Source organism: Tasmannia lanceolata, unplaced genomic scaffold (assembly GCF_043159265.1).
Source record: "Tasmannia lanceolata isolate RefF3 unplaced genomic scaffold, GAP_Taslan_0.1 ptg000008l, whole genome shotgun sequence".
Lineage (NCBI taxonomy): Eukaryota > Viridiplantae > Streptophyta > Magnoliopsida > Canellales > Winteraceae > Tasmannia > Tasmannia lanceolata.
The window spans coordinates 5,422,708-5,443,805 of NW_027518685.1; the positions used below are offsets into that span (position 1 = coordinate 5,422,708).

Consider the following 21,098-nt stretch of genomic DNA (forward strand, 5'->3'; position numbering starts at 1 on the left):
AAGGTAGACCCACTCAGTTGACGGTTCGTCCACATATTGAAGGATTAGGATGATCCGATGGAGCTGATTTTTTGGGCACACCCTATCTATGTCAGGGCCCATCAAATGAACGCTTTGGATCATCCAAACAATGTGGGCCCACTGTGTTTTAGGTAGTGTTTGGATGATCCAAAGCGTTCATTTGATGGGCCCTGATATAGATAGGGTGTGTCCAAAAAATCAGCCCCATCGGATCATCCTAACCCTTCAATCTGTGGACAAACCGTCAACTGAGGGGGCCTACCTTATACAAATTGAAACCACAGGGGGTCTATTTGTAACTTTTTAAACATTAGGGGTTAAGTTGAATGTGTCAGAAACCACCACAGGGGTTCTAAGTGTATTTTTCCCTTTTAATAAAGTCTAGGCAAGGAATTCCAAGCCTCTTTGTGGGTCGTTGAAAGCAGTCCTTCCATGTTCACAAATTCCGGGGACTTGACATTTTCTTTTCGAGGAGGTCTAAACCGAAGGGTGATCTTACATAAATAAGATGAAGGGAAAATTACATTTACAACCCCTTTAGTTTTGACACATTCAACTCTAATCCTGAATTTCAAAACGAGACAGGTACACCCCCTGAGGTTTCAAAACGTGACAAGTACACCCCCTCCGTCAATGGAACCTGACGGAAAGACTAAAACTAACAATGGTTAGTATTTTGATGACAGAAATACCCTCTTGCAAAGGGATTAGGGTTATACAATTTCCCACCGCCGTCGTCGCATCTCCGGCCACTGCCGTCACCTCCACCACAAACAATGAAACCCCACCCTATAGCTACATCCCATATTTCAAGAGAAAAACATTGATAACAACAACAAAAAAAAGCCCTAAAATATTAGGTTTTATGTGCAAATCATGATAATGGTGTGAATGAAAACAAATAAAACTCCTAAATAGAGGGTTTATGATGATAAATAAACAAGAGTTTGAATCAAACCCTAATTTTCAGTTTTCAAGTTTGAAAACCCTAATTTTCTGTTGGGGAAGATGAGAGCATTTTTGTCATTTCCGCCTTGCCGTCTGGTCCGTGACTTTAAAAAAAACTTCCGGGGGTGTACTTGTCACGTTTTGAAAGTCAGGGTTAGAGTTGAATGTGTCAGAAACTAGAGGGTGTATCTGTATTTTTCCCTAAGATGAAAAGCCACCCCATTGGTTTAAAGTTGCCAAAATGCATTTAATGCCTTTGACTTTTCCATTTTCGGTGTTATTATAAATGCACTTCGGTGGCGCCCTATCATCTCATTTATGCATGGCGGCCTTTAGTTTAGACTTCCTCGTTCCTCGTACATAAATTTAAAAGGGTATTTCAAGGCAATTTCGAAGGAAGTCATTTTGCAACCTCTCTTTTTTAAAGGAGAAGCACTACTTCATAACTGAATTTTTCTTGTGCCTAAGGCTTTGTTCACTTGTTTTCCCGGGAAAGGAAAAGAAATCCCGAGAAAAGGATGCTTGAGAAACTAATGTGACAAAAGGAAAAGAAATTCCGAGAAACTGTGCAGGAAAAGGTTTCCTGCGCCTGTCACTTGCGCAGGAAACCCCGAGAAACTGTGCAGGAAAAGCTTTCTCACACGGCTTATTTCATGGGAAACCAAATCCCGTCAAAATAGTGGGATTTGGTTTCTCTTTCTCGAGAAAAAGGAATCCTTTCCACATCATTTGTGACATTGCCATGTCATTTTTCACATTTTCTATCTGGAAAACAAGTAAACACCACTATTTTAGCTTTCTCGAAAAAAAAGAGGTGTTTTCTAGGGATTCGATTTCCAGAGAACGCAAGTGAACAGAGCCTTAAGTCATATGGGATGGCATATCCTCATGGAAAAGATGGGCTGCACAATTGCTTGCGCAAAATTGTCGAGATAATCCCAATTTAAGAGTATGATATGACCCTGACTTGTTTTATTCTCTACATAAGGTGAATCATCCTTCCGAGAATAGTGACTCAACCAAAATACAAACCTAGGGTGCAACCTTTTTGTTTGGTTTCCTCCGATATCTCATTTTCATATAAACAAAATTTCAATAACCTAAGATGCAAATAAGAAATCAATTATAAAAGGTAGAACATTTTAGTACTAATAATAAAATCTATATAAGAATAGATTTTAAGTGTAAAATTAAAAAGATAATTTAAATTATTGATAGGTGTAATAGGAAAAACCTTATTTATCAAAAAATATATAATTTGTTTCTCATAAAAAATCACACTAATAAATTTGATAATGAGTTGCATCTCAAACTATTATAAATTCCCTTGGAGTAAAGTAACTTACTTAAATTGTATTCTATTATCAAGCAACATTCCACTTCTTGTTACAACCTATGGTCAAGTAGCATGTCTCTCTCTCTCTCTCTCTCTCTCTCTCTCTCTCTCTATATATATATATATATATATATATATATATATATATATATATATGGAATCACATTGAAAGAATGACTTAATTTCCTTACCACATTTTTAGTATGTTTTTTTTTATAGTTTTTTAGTGGCCTATAACAAAAGTATCTTTTATGTGAGAAGACACGCCACATTTGATGTGTTTTTTGGAGGCCTACAATAAAAGTAGCTTTTATTTGAGACGATTGAAAGAAATAAGTTGATTTCCTCATCACACTGGTATTTTTTTATGGTTACATGGAGGTTCCAATTAGCTAAAAAAGTTTTTTCTAAGAGAGGGAGCCTTGTAATACTATTTTGTAGAAAAGAAGACATAATTGCGGTGATAGCATTCTAAAAAAACATTTTTCCCGGCCTAGCTCAAGCATTCAACATGAAGTACCAAACGAAAGATAGAAATGCAGGAAGACATTGCTCATACGTCCATGAGAGGTACATTACATACACTACTTGAGAAGCAATCAATGTAATATTAGTTTTTTCATGTTATCTAATATTTAAAGATTACAATTTCTCACAGGTTACAAGGGGAAATATGTGGTCGACAACTCCGTTGTAGGACATGACATTATCAATTCTGCCGAAGATAAATGCAATCAAGATATGCTCAAGGAAAGCTGAGTATGATGTTTTGGAGTTTTAGGATGTAGTTAAATATAATTTCACGAAAAACCATATTACTTAGATTTAGCCTGGTGTTGGACTTGGTTTATGGTATAGATGGATCTTTTATTTTTCAAGGATTATCGGTCTTTCATTTTGGTAATTGGGTGTGGGACTTACTTTTTTGTTATAGATGGATCTTTATTTACAAATGATTTTTGGGAAAAATATAAATACACCCCCTCAACTTTTTGACAATTTCAACGACACCCCCTTAGTTTTCAATAATGCTTGTTACATGACGGGGTGGACGGGAAAGAAGAAATTGTCAGGGGGTGTTTTTGATGAATTTGAACTAAAGGGTGGCGACCCAGGGCGGCTAGTACATGGACTGTGAAAAGTCAGGGGTGTCGTTGATGACTTCGAAAAGTCTGAGTTAATGTCAGAAAGTTGAGGGGGTGTATCTGTATTTTTCCATTGAGTATTTATGTATTTTTCATCTTTTATAATAACAACCTGCATTTCCAAGATGCATATTTTTGTTAACAACATTTTGACATCATAATTTTATCGTCGCCCATCCATTGCACGGGGATTTTTACTAGTAATATATATGCAAAAAGGAACGTTGCACACTGTGGGTGAGCCACGTAGCACCCCCTCTGTATCCCATTTTAAAAAATACAACTTCATTATATAGTTTCATCTATAGTTTCATCTGCCAAATCTTTTCATTTTCCACCCCTCCAGTTAAGATTAGGTTTCATGTCTCTTCCTCTTCCTTTTAATTTAATGTTCCCACAATATCCTTCTATTTGTGGTTTATTTTTAGATGGCAGCATGTTCTTTTAGAGGTAGTGTAATTCCCAGCCTTACCGCAAGAAAAACCCATCTCCTAAATGGATGTCTTTACCAAAAACCGAGGTCTGTAGAGAGTGCCATTACTACATTGTTTGAAGATCCAAACCGTTAACTTGTTGGGCCCCAACATAAAATATGGTGTTTGCCCTAGGGCACCTGGGCATGCTTATTTTTCAAAATATATAGTGGGCCCCATAATTCGGGGCTCAATTTAAATAAGTTGAGCCTCGAATTTGATCTCCACATCATGATCTTCCATCTTTCTCAGAAGGAGATATCCCTAAAATAAAATTTATTTTACGGGGACAACCCCGTAAAATAAATCTTATGCACATTTTTAATTGGTAAAAATGGTCGTAAATTTTTTTTATTTCAACGAACTGCAAAGAATAAACTAGAAGTTCACAATGTTTTAAAATTAAGTGCACCTTGGATGTTTCCGTGGAAGAAAAGTTAGTATGGCTGGAAATTTTCCTACGAAATGAAAAATACTTTATCTTAAAAAAATTACATCAGTTTCTCATGCATAATTAATAAAAAAAAAAATTGTTTACAAACTTGAAATAAATTAGGTATGTAGGCATACAATTGCCTCACTAAATTATTTAAGAATCCAAACCTAGTAGTATAGTAAACTATGGATTCAGTTACTAAAATATGGATGGACCCAAAGTGGCTTCCAAATCCAAATCGAAGTATCTATACGTTTTAAACTCTTATCCTCCAAGTCGAAGACGCGGGTTATCATTATTCCAATCCGGTACATCTTCGTTGCTGTCTGTGAAGTAGATGCAGTTTGCCTTGCACTGGAGAAAGTCATGAGCTGAGAGAGAGAGAAGGAGCTATTAAATCCCAAGAACAATATTTGATCGCCTAAGCTATCAATCTCAATCCAGTTTCCTGTGTCTTGGTCCAATTCAAAAGCTTCAAACCCCACAGTCCTAAAATACCATTCTGGAAGAGGATTGGGTTCATTTCCATCTTCATCGTCGGATACATAAGCAGGATAAGCATCATTCCATTCGTACTCTCTTAAAACCTTCAACAACCTCCCACAAGACTCCACCAGCTGCTTCTCGAAATGGAGGTGTAATTACTGTAAACTCGGGAAAATCATTGGAATCAAAGTCACAAGTCACAACAGCATTGTCATTAGTGATGGCATAAAATTTGTCTTTGTAATATATGACATCTTCATAACGACCCCCATTGAATCTCTAAAGTAGTCCATTTTTCATCCCCAGGTTTATAGAAGGACAATTTCAAATTTACAATGACGATGGTAACGACGACGTAGTCCGGTGTTGAAATAGGATTTGCCGATAAAAGAGCCTCGACCATATACCTGTCAAGACAATTTCAGCTAATTAGTGACAATGGTAAAAACAACGTAGTCTAGTGTCGAAATAGAATTTGCCAATAAAAAAGTGTCGACGATATACCTGTAGTCCCTTTCTACTTCAGGATCATACTGATTTTGGTTGTCAGGAAATTTATCAAGCGATGGAAGCTGGATTTGGTTACTTGTGAAGGGATTTAATAGATGAATGTTAGAGCTCTCATCTACAGTCATCACCCATCCCTTGGAAGACCCACAACACTATTTTCCATCAAATTTTGGTAACTGAATATAGTAAAGCTTATTTTTAGTGATACTATAGAAGTTACGAGTTGCAGTAAGCAGCTCTTTATCAGTACCCTCTTCATCAGGGAGCATCATAAGTGGAAGTTTGCCTTGAAAGTCCAACCAGTGGGGATTTTCCATTCTGATCTGATACCAGGATGTGCACACAGCACCAAACCGGATATGATCGGGGATGAGAGGTAGACGATCCAAGACCATCTCTAAGAGCTCATTTGGAATTTTGGACCACTCACCCATTTCACTGTTCATGTGCATCTTCTCGGATTGGAAGCTAAGAAAGAAGAAAAAGAATTATGATAAACAATAAGCGAAATAAGTAATCAAAGTAACTACGGTATTATATTATACAAACGAGATTTAGAGCCTCAAAATTATTTCCTTATAATCGATTTGTATGTATCTGCATGTGTGTAGAAGATAATGGTGTTGAAACTATCATATTCTGTCTCAAGAGCAGTCCTTACTTTGCTATGCACTTTCTTATTGGATAAATTGCAGCAAACATATAGTAGCTAATTAGAAAAGCAAGAAAAAGAGACTATCCATTGGAAAATATGCATTTGAAAGGCCCATCATGGATGGGGTGTGTACCAAAATTCAGCTCCATTGGATCATCTTAGGGTATCCACTTGTGGGTTAGAAAATAGACCGATACTGTTTGTCCGCAAATCTGCCCATTTTTTCACCCCACAAATGGAAGGGTTAGGTTGATCCAATGGAGCTGATTTTTGGTACACATCTCATCCATGATGGAGCCTTTCAAATGAATGCTTAGGATCACCAAAAAAATGTGCCCCCATCATGTTTCCTGCACTTGAGCGTAGATAAGCTTATCTGTGCTCGAGCGTATGATATCTGCCCATTTTCCCTCCACAAATGGAAGGGTTAGGACGATCCAATGGAGCTGATTTTTTGTAGACACCCTATCTGTGATAGGGGTTTCCAAATGAGTGCTTTGGATCCCCCAACAATGTGGGCCCACACCTGTTTCTGAGCTCGAACGTCAAAAGCTCATGTGGGCCACAGTTTTGGGGTGATCCAGAGCATTCATTTGAAAGGCCCTTACATGGATAGGGTGCCTACCAAAAATCCTAGTCTACTGGAAAGAGGATGAGAATTTCTTTTCTTTTCTGTTTTTTTTTTTTTTTTTTGAATGGTAGTGAGAGTGAAAATTTCATTATAGGACTTTGATTGAAAGGTTTAGATATAGAGATTTGCATAGCAAAGAGAGGGGGTAAAGATTTGGTTGTAGAGTTTTGACTGAGAGATCATTAGGAATTGAAAGATGGGGTAAGAAACAAAAGAAGGATACCTGACTGTTTTGAGCAGGATAAATCTGAGTATATGAGGATAATACATTATAGGGTCACACCAATGTTTAAAATTCACTTGCATAACAGTCAATGATCAAAAAGTACCCTAGGGCTAAAAATATATAAGACGAAAAAAGATAACAAGAAAGTTCTAAAACCCTACAGAAAACTTAATACTTTTGGATCAAAGTACCCTCTAATGACTTAAAAACTCTATCCCCACTTAAAAATCCCGTAATACATGTGTGAGGCCTCTTTAAAACACTCATTTTTTTAGTGTTAGTAAAATGTATTAATCTATCCCCACAGCCTCCTTGACCAATGTGGTCGATACAAAAAACATAAAATGTACACTATAGCAATGGGGAAAAAAAGCACTCAAGGAGGGAGAAAAAAATAAAATCCAAGGATGCTCTAAGCATGCCATCTCTGACAAACCGATCTGCAACATTGCTTGCGGATCTTCTAATATACTGAAAAGAGATTGAAGATCCGGCAATACGGCCGAAAATCTCATCCATCCAATGTGCAAAAGGCCAAGGAAAATGGTAAGAATAAAATTATATAAAAATATTAAATAATAAGTAAACTTTTATTTTCTTAAGCCAAGAGAAGCCATGCATCTATTGAGTATTGATGAATGATGAGAAAGGCAGAAAAGTTGGGCATCTTAAATTTATCCTGGTTTAGTGGAAGCGGACGATATAGGCAACCTGATCAATTGAAGCTTCAGTTCTTGAAAGATGTTCATCGGTTGGGTGACACAACCTATCAAGTCCTCCATGACAAACAGAAACATTGTCTAAAATAGTAAACAATACAAGAAAATTCCACAAAGTCACTAAGGGCAGCCAAAAATATGCCTCCAGAATTTACTGGGGGGGGGGGGGGGGGGGGGGTGTGTGGTTTCTTCAACAATAACAAAAGAATCTAAAATAGTAAATGAATACAAGAAAAGGTACTACATATTTTTTATGAATTCAAGAACCTATGATTCCAGAAAATCATCATGAATGACATGAAGAAGCCTCAAATTTACCAATAATAAAAGAATCTAAAATAGTAAAGGAATACAAGAAAAGGTACTACATGTCTTTTATGAATTCAAGAACCTATGATTCGAGAAAATAATCATGAATGACATGAAGAAGGCCTGGTTTAAAAAAAAAAGATTCAAAGAAAAAAAGAAAGCCTCAAATTTACCAACTATACCAAAAGAAAACAATAATCCATGTTCTTCTGTGTCCAATAACTGGTTTTAGACTAAAAAACAGTTGGCATAATCTATTACGAACCCGATCAACCTCTTGATCCATTTCGAGGGAAGGATCGGTCCTCCTTTGTGCAAAAGACACAATTTTTAAGATACTTTCTTTTCATTGATGAAATAGAAGATTACAATTTATTTATAAGCCATAGATCCTATTCAACTTTCCTACTTAATAAGAATCCTACCCAAATCTACTTCCTAATTAAATAATAGCTTTCTATTCTAAGAGTAGCCAATATACTAAGAGTTATATCAAATCTCCATATCCTACTAAATATAAATAAGTACTAAAAATATTACTAGCAGCCACATTAATATTAAAAGCCAATTTCGATATTGCTAAATCCTAATTTATTCAACTCTAAGTGGGACCCATCTATCTAGTCACGTATCATAATCTTAAAAGAACAGAGCCTAAGCATTATCATCAAGTAAAATGGAACCCTAGAAATCTAGGAATAAACACACAAGAAACCAAATACATGGGAGACCTCACATAGTACAAACCCCATAGACACACAAGGAGCTATGCCACAATAAAAAATTGGTGAATAATGGCACAAACTATAAAATCATATGCCTAAAAGGAGCAACTCTAGCCACCCCCTCACCATTTATAGACAAACTTACAAAACCAACCATCTGATTATCGCCCATCTCTGTTCATTCCCAACCAGAAAGCCAGGTTAGCCCGTCAATTCAACCCCGCATTTCCATTCAAAGGGATCTCCCTTCAAAAATCCCAACCATTTTCCTGAACAAGGCTATTTATCTGCACTCTGTTTCTAGTTTTCCTTCTCTATTCTCTTACACCTCCCAGGTTTCTACAATAAGTTTCAGTATCAATCCTCTCGCCAACAAGGTCCATGAAAGTTGACCCTAATGACTGACCGCCTCATGCTCTTAGATGTAATAAAACTCGGCGACTTTGAACCAATGGGGGCGCCCTTTCATCTCATTTATGCAAGGCACCCTTCAGTTTAGACTTCGTCTTTCCTTATACATAGATTTAAAAGGGTATTTCAAGGCAATTTCGAAGGAAGTCATTTTGCAGCCCCTCTTTTTCAAAGGAGAAGCACTACCGCATAACTGAATGTGTCTTGCTCCTTTAATTAATATGGATGGCATGTCCCTCATGGAAAAGATGGGCTGCACAATTGCTTTTGCAAAGTAGTCGAGATAATCCCAATTTAAAAGTATGATATGACCCTGACTTGTACATAAGGTGAATCATCCTTCCAAGAATAGTTGGAAATGATATTTCATATTCCCTTGTTCTGATAATGACACTTTTCTCTTTTTAAACACTTTTCTACTTGTGATTGCCGGTAGCTTTCTATAGGGCCTGTATGTTGTAACAGCCTTTCAGAGGTTGGAAAAGCATAAGTAAAAGGAGAAGTGTATTATTGAAACAAGGCAGTGCAGGATATTGGCAAAATGATGTCCTCAAAATTTCAACCTGGTTTTTATATGGTTTTGTACGTTCTTTCAAAATACAGTGGAGCCTATCCAGTTAAAAGATCCATGGTTTTAAATTTCGGATTTCGGTTGGGACCCAAACCCAACCGAAATCCGAAATTTTTCGAAATCCAAAATTTCGGGCTTACCAAATTTTGGAAACGTCAGCCAAAATTTAAAGAAATTCAATTTTTTTTAAAAACATTATTATTTTTCCAAAATTTCAGCCGAAATTTGGTAAATATTAAAATATTAATTTTTTTTGGTGTACCAGATTTTGATCGAAATTTTGGTTTCAGCGGCCGAAATTGGTACTGAAACCAAAATTTAAAACCATGAAAAGATCCAAACCATTTGTTTGTTGGTCCCGACATAAACAGTTTGTTCTCTATAATCTCTTTCATATGATGATCCTAACTCTCCGATCTGAAGAGGGATGTCACCGTGTATAAACCTCATATCCTAGGGTTAGGACCATCCTATGGAAATCGAATTTCGAGGGGTGAAAATTGTAGACAGTGATGTAAGATCCTACACAGGCAATCATTGATGTAAGATCGATGGTCTAGATTGAAGAATGAGATTAAGAGTGAAATGACTGAAGTTCCCCGTTGACCACAGTGATTAGTAAAGGGTATAAGGGTAATCAACATATTTTTATCCCTATTGAGACATGAATGATTAGCACTTCGTCTGATTTAACCACACCGACTAAGTCTGGATAATGTAATTGGTTAAAAAAAGATTAAGCCAAAATAGAGTTCTATATATCATGGGTGAAACTCTGGAGGCGTTTCCTATAAATATGGGGTTAATCTCTTGCTATCGAATTTGACCAAAGGAGATCTCCTCCACCAGAGATCAAGCAGGCCGAAAAGGCACTAGAAGATCTAGCCTGATCGATCACCGCCATAGCAAATCAAGATAAGTTCCTTAATCTTTCTTCTTGTAATTTAGATTTAATGCATTGTTATATTCTTTTATATTGATTCCTATAGATCAGTAGTACAGTTTCATTAGATCTATTGTATATGTGATCATCCTTAGTCATTGAATCCCATGATCCTAGATTTTGGCAATGAACTTGTGAATGGATGCTTTAATCCAATGATAAAAAGGTGGCTCTTATTACCAGTTACCACCCATAAGTTTTGACACTTCCACCCATCCAATTTTGCCTCGTGTAATTCGCATGTTTTTACTTCCCTTGTAAGTTGTAACAGATGCTCTCTATTTGGTCACTTTCCAAGTAAAGAACATGAACGGTGGAATTTTATATGGATCTTTTAATATCGAACTGCTTGATCCCGGTTTTTTTTATTTTTATGGATCAATTGTTTGATGGTGTAAAAACCCATAAAAAATCAAAATCCACTTTTCACGATTTTTCCCGTCTGTATCGTCTTGACTTCCAAGAACACAGTGTCCATCAAATCATTGGGAAATAAATAACCCACGTGATTTACTCTCCTAGTTGATTAATTCAATTTACTGCTGTTAGTACCAGTAGCTCTATGATTAATCTAATTGGATGTGACATACAGTCAATGAAAAATTAGAAGCTCTCAATGAAGAATTTCTACTATTTATAGTTATCCCGTGGTTCTGCAATCCCTTCATTTTCTAGGCTCTTATCTCCTAAGGCATGAACTGAATCAGAAAATAAAAAGAAGAAATGAAGAGTCCATTTTTCTTTTCTTCTCAATTCCTGATAGCTTTTGTCCAATGAAAATTGAACAATGTTTTGATCTGTTGGGGGTTTAAGTGGGAACAAGGTTGCTAATTCATGGAGAAAATCTCTCCTTAATTTTAGGTTTTCTTGAGCAGTATTTGAAAACCCACTTCTTTGTTGCTTTTCTTTAGATTATATCTTTTCTGGGTTGTTGCAAAAATTGTTTTTTTGTATCTGTTTAGTAGCAGAAGTACTTTATGTGGACAATTGGTGGCCTGATTTTGAATAGAAGGTCTCTTAAGTTAGAACAAGTCCTCCTGTTATTTTTCTGATCATTTAGAAGCCTCAACTCTTGATTCAAGCCTGATTCAAGAGTAAGGATTTGGGATAAGATAATTGGGTTTCTTAAAGGTTTGATCATGGGACATGTTCTTGTATCACTGTTACTTTTGATCTTGGGCATTATTAGTTGTATCGACTGTGAAAGGCCTCAAGTTGTCAATATTGGTGCTATTTTCACTTTTGATTCGGTCATCGGTAGAGTTGCGAAGGTGGCTATTGAGACCGCGGTTGCTGATATCAATGCTAATTCAAATGTCCTTGGGGGCACCAAACTGAGGTTAATCGCGCAGGACTCCAATTGTAGTGTTTTCACGGGATCCATTGCAGGTGACTAATTTCCCACACATATACTTTTCGCGTTAAAGTTTCTTGGAAGTAAGAATTCTCGCTTAGGCTTTGATTGCAATGTGCTGTGTTGAATGCTTAGGCTTTGATTTCAATGTGCTGTGTTGAATCACACTTTAATCTAATGGTTTGTCACAATAATTGAAGATGAACTAAAGTGAAGCTGATCTATTGGCTCGTGCTGGAGCTGAGAGAGCCCACTTGGAGCTATTCCAGTTCCTTCCTCCTTGATTTCTCTTGTTCTTGTTTTGCTTTGGTTTGTTGCTGTTTTGGTTCTGTTTTATCTTGTATTGACCACTCAGTCTTGGGGGCTTTCCCCTCTATTAATAATCTTGGGGGTTTCACGTGAAAGCAATTAATCCCACATCGGATAAGTGAGTTGATGTGGATGGGCTTAAAAGGATTCGGGCACCCTCGCCTTAACGGCTAGCTTTTGAGGGTGAGTTCTACCTGGGTCCCAACAAATGGTATCAGAGCTAGGGCGTGGTAACCACGGTGTGCCTCCTCACGTTGCCTCTGCGTGGAGGGGCGAGATTGTCCATGGTGCTTCCACATGGAGGGGGAGATTCTTGGAGGTTCCACGTGAAAGCAATTAATCCCACATCGGATAAGTGAGTTGATGTGGATGAGCTTAAAAGGATTCGGGCACCCTCCCCTTACCGCTAGCTTTAGAGTGCGAGTTCTACCTAGGTCCCAACAAATAAGATTCTTCCACATTCAAAAGAAAAAAAAATCGAAGATGAATTATATGTTATTGAGGCCACATGAAATGGCACTTTTGGTATGGCAGATGAGGCCCACCATTCATTAATCCCAAACCATTCATCTGGCATTCCCCACCAGGAATGTGCCATGCACAAAAAGTATCCCCCACTGAATGGTGCTAACAACCCCGTTTGGAATTATTGAACCTGCCATGTGTTAAAGTATAATAGAATAAATAACGCCTTCTCCAACGGCTTAAGCTTTTGGAGTAACCGGTTGTTTCACATGGTATCAGAGCAAATGCCTGGGTTCAGACCTCCTTGATAGCAAAAATCCATATGCAATGGCCAAACCCAAAAGAGGGGCCACACGTGAGGGGGAGTGTTAAAGTATAATAGAATAAATAACGCCTTATCCAACAGCTTAAGCTTTTAGAGTAACTGGTTGTTTCATACCATGACCCATCTATGCAATATAGGCACATTGACATTGGGCCACTCATATTCTATGATGCAGATACAAGCTGTGGCACCTGATAATTAACAGCCTTTGTTGCAGAAATAATTAAAACATAAATTAGTAGTGACGGTAATAAAAGTTTCAGTTTTATAATCAAGTAGTGCGGATTATTGAATGAAGTGGGTCTGTAGATGAGTTATAATTGACATAGATTCTATAGAATTTGGAACTCTTTATTGTTTCTGGACTATTTTGACAGTTAGTTTACATATGAATCGACAAATTGCTTCTGTGATAGTGTAGATCTTTACGTTACCTCTTTTTTTCTTTGTAATGCTGTGAGTTGAAGTTGTTATTGTTGTTTTGGTCTTGTTAAGTTAACCTTGTGCACAGAACCGTTTTTATTTCACTGATCTTTGTCTTGTTATATTAAAGTTTTACTTCGTACCTGACCTGTAGGAACCAATTATGAGTTCAAACTTGACTCCAACTCAAGGACTCAATTTTGGTGACTGAACCAAGTCACTCCACTATTACTTGTTTTACACTAGCAGAGCTTTTACTCTGGGCAAAATGGCTCATTTGCCACCCAAGTTGGCCAGGGAATCATGATTTAACTCAGCCAGTTTTAAAGTTATGTTGACAATATTCAAAGAATTCTCTTTCTCGATTGCAACCATGGTCTTAAAAATTAAAATAGATAAGTTTACTTCTTATCAATTCTATTTTTCAAAAGCTTGCAACTCATTTATTTTCAACACATAAATGTAGCTATCATTCATAAATTTTAGTCAGGGAAACATCTATGATTAACCATGTCAAAAGAAAACATCTATGATTAAACAGACCTGTGTTTTTTTACATATTGAGCCCATTGAATTCTTTTCAGTTACTGAAAAGTACAAATTCTTCTTACTCTCAATTATTAACAAAATGTGATATGTGTTTCACTTTTAGTCTTTGAGTGGTGGTAAAACTAACTGCACATGTCTATATCTAAATTTATATCTTCATATATATAAATTTTAGTCAAGGAAACATCTCTCTCTCTCTCTCAATATATATATATATATATATATATATATATATATATATATATATATATATAACGAGAGAGAGAGAGAGAGAGAGAGAGAGAGTACATACATAAACAGAAAAAACGCATGATACTGATTCATGTGAATTCTGCTTGCAGCATTTCAGCTACTTGAGGAAGGTGCAGTGGCCATAATTGGCCCACAATCCTCTGCGGTAGCTCATATGATGTCTTTTATTGCTAATGGACTCCAAGTACCACTCGTATCCTTTGCCGCCACAGATTCAACACTCTCTGCTCTTCAAATCCCGTATTTCTTCCGCACAACTCCGAGTGATTCTTACCAGATGGCTGCTATGGCAGATTTAATCTCTTACTATGAGTGGCGACAGGTCATTGCCATTTTTGTAGATGATGATTATGGGAGGAATGGAATATCCCTTTTAGGCGATTTACTTGCAAAGAAAATGTATAAGATCTCATATAAAATAGCATTGCCTGTTCAAGCCAGTCACAACCAAATCATGAATTTGCTGGATAAATCCAAATTGATTGGGCCACGAGTTTATGTTGTACATGCTAGTCCTGACTCTGGACTTAAAATTTTCCCTATAGCTCAACATCTTCAAATGATGACTTATGAATATGTATGGCTTACAACTGATTGGCTGTGTGCTGCTCTTGATTCCTCCAAACCCCTTGGCCCCACATCACTGAATTTTCTCCAAGGAGTAATTGGCTTTCGTCAGTTGAATCCGCAGTCTGACCAGAAAAAGGCTTTTGTGTCTAGGTGGAGGGAATTTCACAGGAAAGGGATAGTAAATTTTGAATTGAATTCTTATGGACTTTATGCATATGATACAGTTTGGGTAATCGCACATGCTATCAATGAGTTTCTTAATGACTCTGGGAATATCTCATTCTCTTCTAGTAATAAACTACATGATATGGAAGGGACAGAGCTGCAGCTGGGAAAGCTCAGAGTCTTTGATGGTGGGAAACTACTACTTGAGAAATTACAGCAGACAAACTTCACAGGTTTAACAGGGCCAATTCAATTTGATTCTGATCGGAATCTCGTCAATGGTGCTTATGAAGTCATTAATGTGGGTCATTCGGTGATTCGTAGGATTGGTTACTGGTCTAGTTATTCAGGTCTGTCAGTTTCACTCCCAGAAATTTTGTTTGGGAATACAGAACGCAATACAAGTCTGAATCAGCAACTCAACACTGCTACATGGCCTGGTGGAAAGGGAGAGAAGCCACGTGGTTGGGTGATTGTGGACAATGAAAGGCCGCTAAGGATTGGAGTACCCAAGAGGGCCAGTTTTGTTGAATTTGTGACGGAAACAAATGACACCCATTTAATTGAAGGATACTGTATTGATGTGTTTAATGCTGCACTAAAGTTAGTTCCATATGCGGTTCCATATGAGTTTGTTCCTTTTGGGGATGGCCAAGTCAATCCCAGTTACGACGAGCTGGTGTATAAGGTTGCCGAAAATGTAAGTACTTACTAGTGACCACTTTGATTGGTTTGTAAAAAAGGGAAAGTCTATATCCTTTTCATTGTCTATATGTAATTGAGATATTCCTTATGGTGATTTGTTTCTTAGGTGTTTGATGCAGCTGTTGGGGACATTTCCATTGTCCCAAACCGCACACGAATTGTGGATTTCACACAGCCGTACCTTTCCACAGGTCTTGTCATAGTCATTCCCATCACAAGTAAAAAGTCAAGTGCATGGGTTTTTCTCAAGCCATTCTCTGTGGAAATGTGGTGTGTAACTGGAGCATTCTTCTTCTTTGTTGGAGTAGTTATTTGGATTCTTGAGCATCGGGTAAACGATGATTTCCGTGGCCCACCTAGGCGACAGCTCATAATTATGATCTTGTAAGTCTTTCCTAATGTTCACATGAAAATGGATTCCATAGTTCCTCACCTCCATTCAGTGGTAAAGAGAATCAGGCTTCTTACTAGGGATTTTTCTTTTCTTTTTCTTTTTTTTAATGAAACGGTGGAGCTTTCTGACTTTGGCTTCTGTTGGCATTCATCTTCCCATTTGATAGGGAAAAGTTAATTTTGGATTATATGATGCATTGATATTCATGTTCCTTTTGAAAATAGAGCAATTGTTTTAGTAGTATTGAGGTTCTTGTTTGTTTTTGAATGGCAAAGCAATTTTCATTAAAGAGAAGGGAAGAGATCCCACGACCAAGTTGGTCGGAAACAAAACAAAAACAGTCTTCTTTGTGTAGTTGCTTAGCTATTTACTAGTATTGAGGTTCTCATCAACATTGATATTCATTTCCCATTTGAAATAGATCTGTTTGATATAATAACCGGTGATATATCTGGTGATTTAGATTCTTCAACCAGTTTTCTAGAAGGGAGAATGGATTTCTGGAAAACTCGGTGGTGAAATACATGTATCCCCATTCAATGATACGGCATGCAGACATTGAGTGTAGAGAATGGGTCTGTCACTTATTTTGAGGTTTTCAAGCAACATGCTGAAAACAACTTCCTGTTTTTTGAAAAGAAATTTCCATCAATAGAACAATTAAATAGGACTTGAGGAACTTTAAGATCATTATGAGTTACTTAGGCTTTGGAATTTTGGGTATTTACGTCGTAGTGGAATACTGTTGTGATTGCTGAGTTTTAAGTGCTTCTATTCTCAAATTCAAACTAATGTTTTATGGAATTTTTAGCATCTAATTTCATTCTATTATTTTTAATTGCAGGTTTAGCTTCTCAACACTGTTTAAGTCACGACGTAAGCAAACTACAGACATTTTACATAGTTGTACTTGTGAAATTTTTATCGCTATTTTTGTTCTATTTAACTGACTGCACTTGTTTTCTCTTTTTAAAAACCTCACATAGATGTAAACTGCACAGAAAAGTAATAAAAAGTATAAATGATTTAAAGCCTAATAAAAAATTGCAGAAGAAGCTACTCTGAGCACACTTGGCCGCATCGTGATGATGGTTTGGCTATTCCTGTTGATGGTGATCACATCGAGCTACACTGCAAGCTTGACATCCATTCTTACAGTCCAACAATTGTCATCACAGATCACGGGGATTGATAGCTTGATAGCAAGCAACCAACGTATTGGATATCAAGTGGGGTCTTTTGCTCATAGCTATCTGATAGAAAGTCTGGGCATACCTGAATCAAGGCTTGTTTCTCTTGCCACACCAGCAGCTTATGAAAGAGCATTGCTAGATGGACCAACCAATGGAGGTGTAGCCGCAATTGTGGATGAGCTTCCATATATTGAGCTGTTTCTCAGTAAGACGGGTGATTTTGGCATTGTCGGTCAGGAGTTCACCAAGAGTGGATGGGGATTCGTAAGTAGACTGTCTTCATGCCCATCTGTGCACACATATATACACACATACATACATGCATGTATACATGCACACATTTACATTCACACGCATACATGCACGCTTGCTCATTTGTATGTATGCAAGTTGGTCAATAGAATGTTTTTGATAAATTAAAAGAAATTGCCAATACCATGAGTCTTTGGGTGCACACATGCTTAAGTGTGTTTGTGCATATGAGTTGATAAATGGAAGATTGATAAATTTGAAAATTTATCAAATACTATGCGACTTTGTTTAAGAAACTATTTACAACATGGTTTAAAGCATTGGATTTCTGGTACGGATTAAAAACATCCAAGTCAAAATCCAATCCATTATTGTATCCCCCATAAGAAACATTGTATCAGATAATGCAATGTCTTTCTCGATGAGCAGTGTAGGCAGTGTGTGTATTTGATGATGGATAGATTTTGTTATTTGTTTTGTCCATCCATACAACTGATACACTGCCCTATGTATTGATATTGCCTGGTATTTCAAGCCATGATCAATTTCTCTTCTGCACTGCCACAAATATATCATATAGTTCTTTGTAATATTAATTTTAAATATTTTGCAAAATGATGAACTACGCTGGCCAGTAGTGAGCTTAAATACTCATTTTGTTGAGATTCTTGGTCTGGCTGCAGTAAACCGGCCTGGTCTTCCACCCCTAACCTAGAAATAGAAAAGGTATAAAGGTTTAAGTCAGTTTTGTTATTTTTTTAAACCAAGCGCCATATTAGCACATGAATGTGAAAAATGTGTTCAAATTAACACAACCTCTCATAGTTTCAAGGGATATGACTGTTCATATGAAACCACCCAAAAACTTGAAAGTTAATGAAGAAAAAATAATCTGAAATTATAGAGTTGCCATTGGAATCCTTGAACATGAAAAGACCCTCAGCATTGTAGTGCTTTTCCTAATGTTGTGGTCTTTTGAAAAATATTAGGTTTCGGCTGGTATCCCTCATTTTTTTTTTTGAAAATTGACTATTGTATTCATACCATGGAATATACATGGGGACCAGTAGTCCCACTAGATTTACATAGTTTGAAGGTCCAGGAGCATACTCCAGGACCAATAGAAAAGTATAAACGTAAAAAACTATCAACGAACTCCCATCAACATCTAAAACTTCCTCCTGCTTCAACCCTTTACAGCTGCCTTCCAAACCGACTTCCAAACACTCCAGCCTTGAAACAGACAACATAACCCAGACGAACAACAACATAATTGAGGAAGACCAAGGAGCTTATATGCCTCGAGATGAGTCAAGGATCTAAGTCATTTTTTCACCCACCCAGGTAATTAAGAGGATTGATTATCTGGGATAGAAAGAATCCCCTGAGCGGCGAAGGAACACTATCCCTCAAGCACATTCAGATAAACCAAAATAACCTCCCATAATACTTAAAAGCCGGAAACTTTTACCCCGGGCTTCCAGCCCTAACCAGCAATCCAAACCCTTACAAAATCCAATGACTACCATCACCTACCACATACTCTCACAGTGGGTATATGGATTTATTATGAGCCTATCAAATTGAGCTGCTGAGTTATCGCCTAATAGGTCTGCAGAACATATGAAACAGTTATGTAAGTAAATCATGAGCTGAATAGGCATCATGTTTCTATCAAGGTTGCAACTGAAGGATAATCCGGTCCACTGGCTCTGATCATGGGGTGTTTGTTAAGTCCATGTAATCTCATTTCTTATAATGGTTATTTTGGCTATTCTTTGAGTGGTAAGATGTTACTTGAAAGTGAAGAATTACAAAAACACTCATGTCATACTCAAAAATGACAAACTACCTTTGATTGAGTGGGAAACCTGTCCTCAAAAGAGTGTATCTCTTTATAGTGAAGTGTTTTAAATGTATTGCGGTTTTGTAGGTCCATTGAATTTTCATGCCATTTTTCTTTATATCTTGAGTCCTATTCCTTTCTTATTCTGTAGTTTTGAAAAATATGACAGGCTTTTCAGAAAGGTTCTCCACTTGCAATTGACATGTCTATAGCGATCATTAGACTTTCAGAGATGGGTGAACTTCAAAAGATTCACGACAAGTGGTTTTGTGAGGAAATTTGTGGTACACAAAATACACACAGGTCTGAACCTAACCAGCTCAATTTAAGAAGCTTCTGGGGACTCTTCCTTGTTTGTGGGATTGTTTCCTTTACGGCCTTTTTTATGTTTCTACTACGAGCAATCTGCCAATTTGTTCGCTACAACTGGAATCCAAGAGACCCTTCTTCCACTTTGGAAATATCAAGAACTGGATGTTCCCACGCTGTTTATCGCTTCTTTGACTTCATTGATGAGAAAGAAGAAGCTATAAAGAAAATTTTCAAGCAGCATGAGAACACTCAACCTCAGGTGATATGAATGATGGTGCAACCATGCCCATGGTTGTGATCCACCTGGCACACAAGTAAAATAAATTTCAGCATCGGAATAGAGTATTTTCTGCTAAAATAATATTATATGTAGATCGAGTTTTAAGATGATCGTGTTGAATATAGAATTGTGCTCCTGCTATTATGGACAAGGCCTGTAAAATATACGTCTCGCGGTATCGCCTTTTGTATATCTGTGATGATGTACGTAGCTTTTCTTTTTTGTTCCTAGAATTCCCCTTGTTAAACATCCTGATGCAATGCAGTACTGTTTGTAGAATAATTACCACGAAGCCCTTTGACACAGAAACACCAAAGTTTAGCACTTCTTTTTACGCATCCACTTCAGGCATCTGGTTAACTATGAAACTTTTCCTTCACTTGTTTGTTACATTGTTTCCTACATTTGTTTCTTTGCTTGGCAACAACTGTTTATACCTGCATTTATCTTGAAATTATGCATAGTTCCAAACTATCGATTACATTTTTGAGTATGGTTGTAATTATACGCCTTGATTGCTATTTCTTCATGCATAATTCCAAACTATCTGTTACATATTTTCGAAAGCATGCATCACATAAAATACCCATTACAGAGAATGAGACCAAACACTTATTGTACAAGGTAAAGTTTCATATTTTCGAAATTCAAACAATCAGAGTACTCACCACAACTGGCAAGTTAAAATGATAACCATTTCAGAATTCATGGTATTATTCACCTCCACCCATAAAACAGAGTGTTCTCTTACTATAGAAGGAAATGCCGGATTCAAAACCAATTTCTGGTTAAACGATTTGAATTATTGAACAAGAAAATCAAGTTCAAATCTCCATTTAAAAAGAAAAAAGAAAACGAGGTTCAAATATCATTTATGTACCCTGAACAATCAAAGGGATGCCCCCCCTTCTAGTTTTGTGATTTTTCTTTCAGTCACCTCAAACCAGAATGTATTTTAACCACTCTTTTTACTCTACAAGCCAGGGGTCTTCAATCAGTTATAACCAAACCGAAATAACCAAAATTTGATAACCGAAATAATTTCGGTTATCAAATTTCGGAAACCGAAACCGAACCGAATTTTACGAGAACCGAACCGATTAAAAATTCGGTTATAACCGAATAGTGATAGAAAACAAAAAAAATAATCTATATGGAC

The 21,098-nt window shown here is 37.0% G+C and overlaps 2 protein-coding genes across 2 annotated transcripts; one reads left to right on the forward strand and one right to left on the reverse strand.

Annotated features, from left to right (window-relative positions):
* Nucleotides 1–4,550: 4,550 nt before the first annotated feature.
* On the reverse strand, nucleotides 4,551–5,789 carry LOC143882481 (uncharacterized). Its single transcript, XM_077385959.1, has 4 exons — nucleotides 5,576–5,789; nucleotides 5,350–5,470; nucleotides 5,180–5,252; nucleotides 4,551–4,976 (listed from the first exon to the last, which is right to left on the reverse strand). Exons 1-4 carry the CDS (start codon nucleotides 5,787–5,789, stop codon nucleotides 4,551–4,553), a joined length of 834 nt encoding a protein of 277 aa, XP_077242074.1.
* Nucleotides 5,790–10,403: 4,614 nt separating this feature from the next.
* LOC143884070 (glutamate receptor 3.7-like) lies at nucleotides 10,404–20,221 on the forward strand. The gene is made up of 6 exons (XM_077387446.1): nucleotides 10,404–11,934; nucleotides 14,312–15,657; nucleotides 15,769–16,046; nucleotides 16,901–16,932; nucleotides 17,107–17,513; nucleotides 19,517–20,221. Exons 1-6 carry the CDS (start codon nucleotides 11,685–11,687, stop codon nucleotides 19,925–19,927), a joined length of 2,724 nt encoding a protein of 907 aa, XP_077243561.1. The 5' UTR covers nucleotides 10,404–11,684; the 3' UTR covers nucleotides 19,928–20,221.
* The last annotated feature ends 877 nt before the right edge of the window (nucleotides 20,222–21,098 follow it).